This window comes from Eimeria mitis, genomic scaffold (genome assembly GCF_000499745.2).
Source record: "Eimeria mitis Houghton genomic scaffold, Emh_scaff206, whole genome shotgun sequence".
NCBI classification, from domain to species: Eukaryota; Apicomplexa; class Conoidasida; order Eucoccidiorida; family Eimeriidae; genus Eimeria; species Eimeria mitis.
The window spans coordinates 17,145-18,417 of NW_013570383.1; the positions used below are offsets into that span (position 1 = coordinate 17,145).

Sequence of the window (1,273 nt, forward strand, 5' to 3'; positions counted from 1 at the left end):
ACACCGCAAACCCTCACCGCCGCGCCCTTCGCATCATATATCACTACCTTGCCTCAGCAGCAGCAGCAGCAGCAGCAGCAGCAACCGCAGCAGCAGCAGCAGCATACACATACCATTTTCATGCCGCCTGCTCCTCTAGAGTTCCGTCATCTGCGCACAATCGCCGATCCGCTGCAGCTGCAACGAGAGCAGCAGCAGTTGCTGCAGCAGCAGCAGCAGCAGCAGCAGCAGCAAAGACCTGCTCGCATGCACACGAGCCCGGCGATTCTATCGGCCCCATATGGAGCCACCGTGCTGCAGCCGACTCCACGCGCAGCTCCAGAAGCAGCAGCAGCAGCAGCAGCAGCTGCTGCTGCTGCTGCTGCTGCTGCTGCTTCGGGTGTAGCAGCTGCACTTCCTCAGTCCGCGCCCCCACTAGCTAATCCAGAGCCGTACACAGAGCAGCAGCAGCCGCTGCTAATGACGCAACGAACACTGCAGCAGCAGCAGCAGCAGCAGCAGCTAGCTGCTACGCCAGTGGCGTCGTTCGCATCCCCCCCACTTATGAGTGCTGCAACCCCTCTTGTCCTGCAGCAGCAGCAGCAGCAGCAGCAGCAGCAGCAGCAAGCGTTGCCACCCCTCAGAACGCGCAGCGCAGTTTTCTCTTATCAGCCGATGCGGAGAAGCAGCAGCATAGATCCAGCGAGCGGAGAAGCAGCAACAGCAGCTGCAGCAGCAGCAGCAGCAGCAGCAGCAGCGGTCGCTGCAAGGCCGCGTCGACAGTCTTGGCCCTTCTGCACTGCACCAGCACCACCAGCATCACCAGCAGCAACAGCAGCAACAGCAGCAACAGCAGCAACAGCAGCAGCAGCAGCAGCAGCAGCCACAGCAGCAGCTATCTCCCCTCCAAGCACTTCCTGCCGCCGCGGTGTATCGACAGCCTCGCTGGACTTTCCGCCCCCTCAGCAGCAGCAGCAGCGGAGCTCTCAGCAGCCGCTGCTGCTGCCGCAGGCACCACTGGCCACAGCAGCAGCAGCAGCAGCAGCAGCAGCAGCAACAGCAGCAGCAGCAGGTCAGAGCACTCCTGCTGCTTATACAGACCCGGCTTCTACAACAACGCAATCAACTGCAGCATTTGGCGTCTCCCTCTCGCCCACAACGCAGCAGCAGCAGCAGCAGCAACAGCAGCAGCAGCAGCAGCAGCAGCAGCAGCAAATGCTGCACCGTCTCGACACCTCGAGTGTATCTACACCAGGGCCATCTGCGTCTTGGCAGTCGGCTTATTCGCAGCCGA

At 61.7% G+C, this 1,273-nt stretch overlaps 1 protein-coding gene across 1 annotated transcript in view; it reads left to right on the forward strand.

Moving 5' to 3' along the window:
- The window catches only part of EMH_0003390 (uncharacterized protein), a gene marked incomplete at both ends in the record, with an annotated part of 10,779 nt that overhangs the window by 1,250 nt on the left and 8,256 nt on the right, over positions 1-1,273 (forward strand). The window contains one exon of the mRNA XM_013496362.1: positions 58-1,271. Within this exon, the coding sequence (XP_013351816.1) occupies positions 58-1,271 (1,214 nt within the window). The remainder of the gene's footprint in view (positions 1-57; positions 1,272-1,273) is intronic.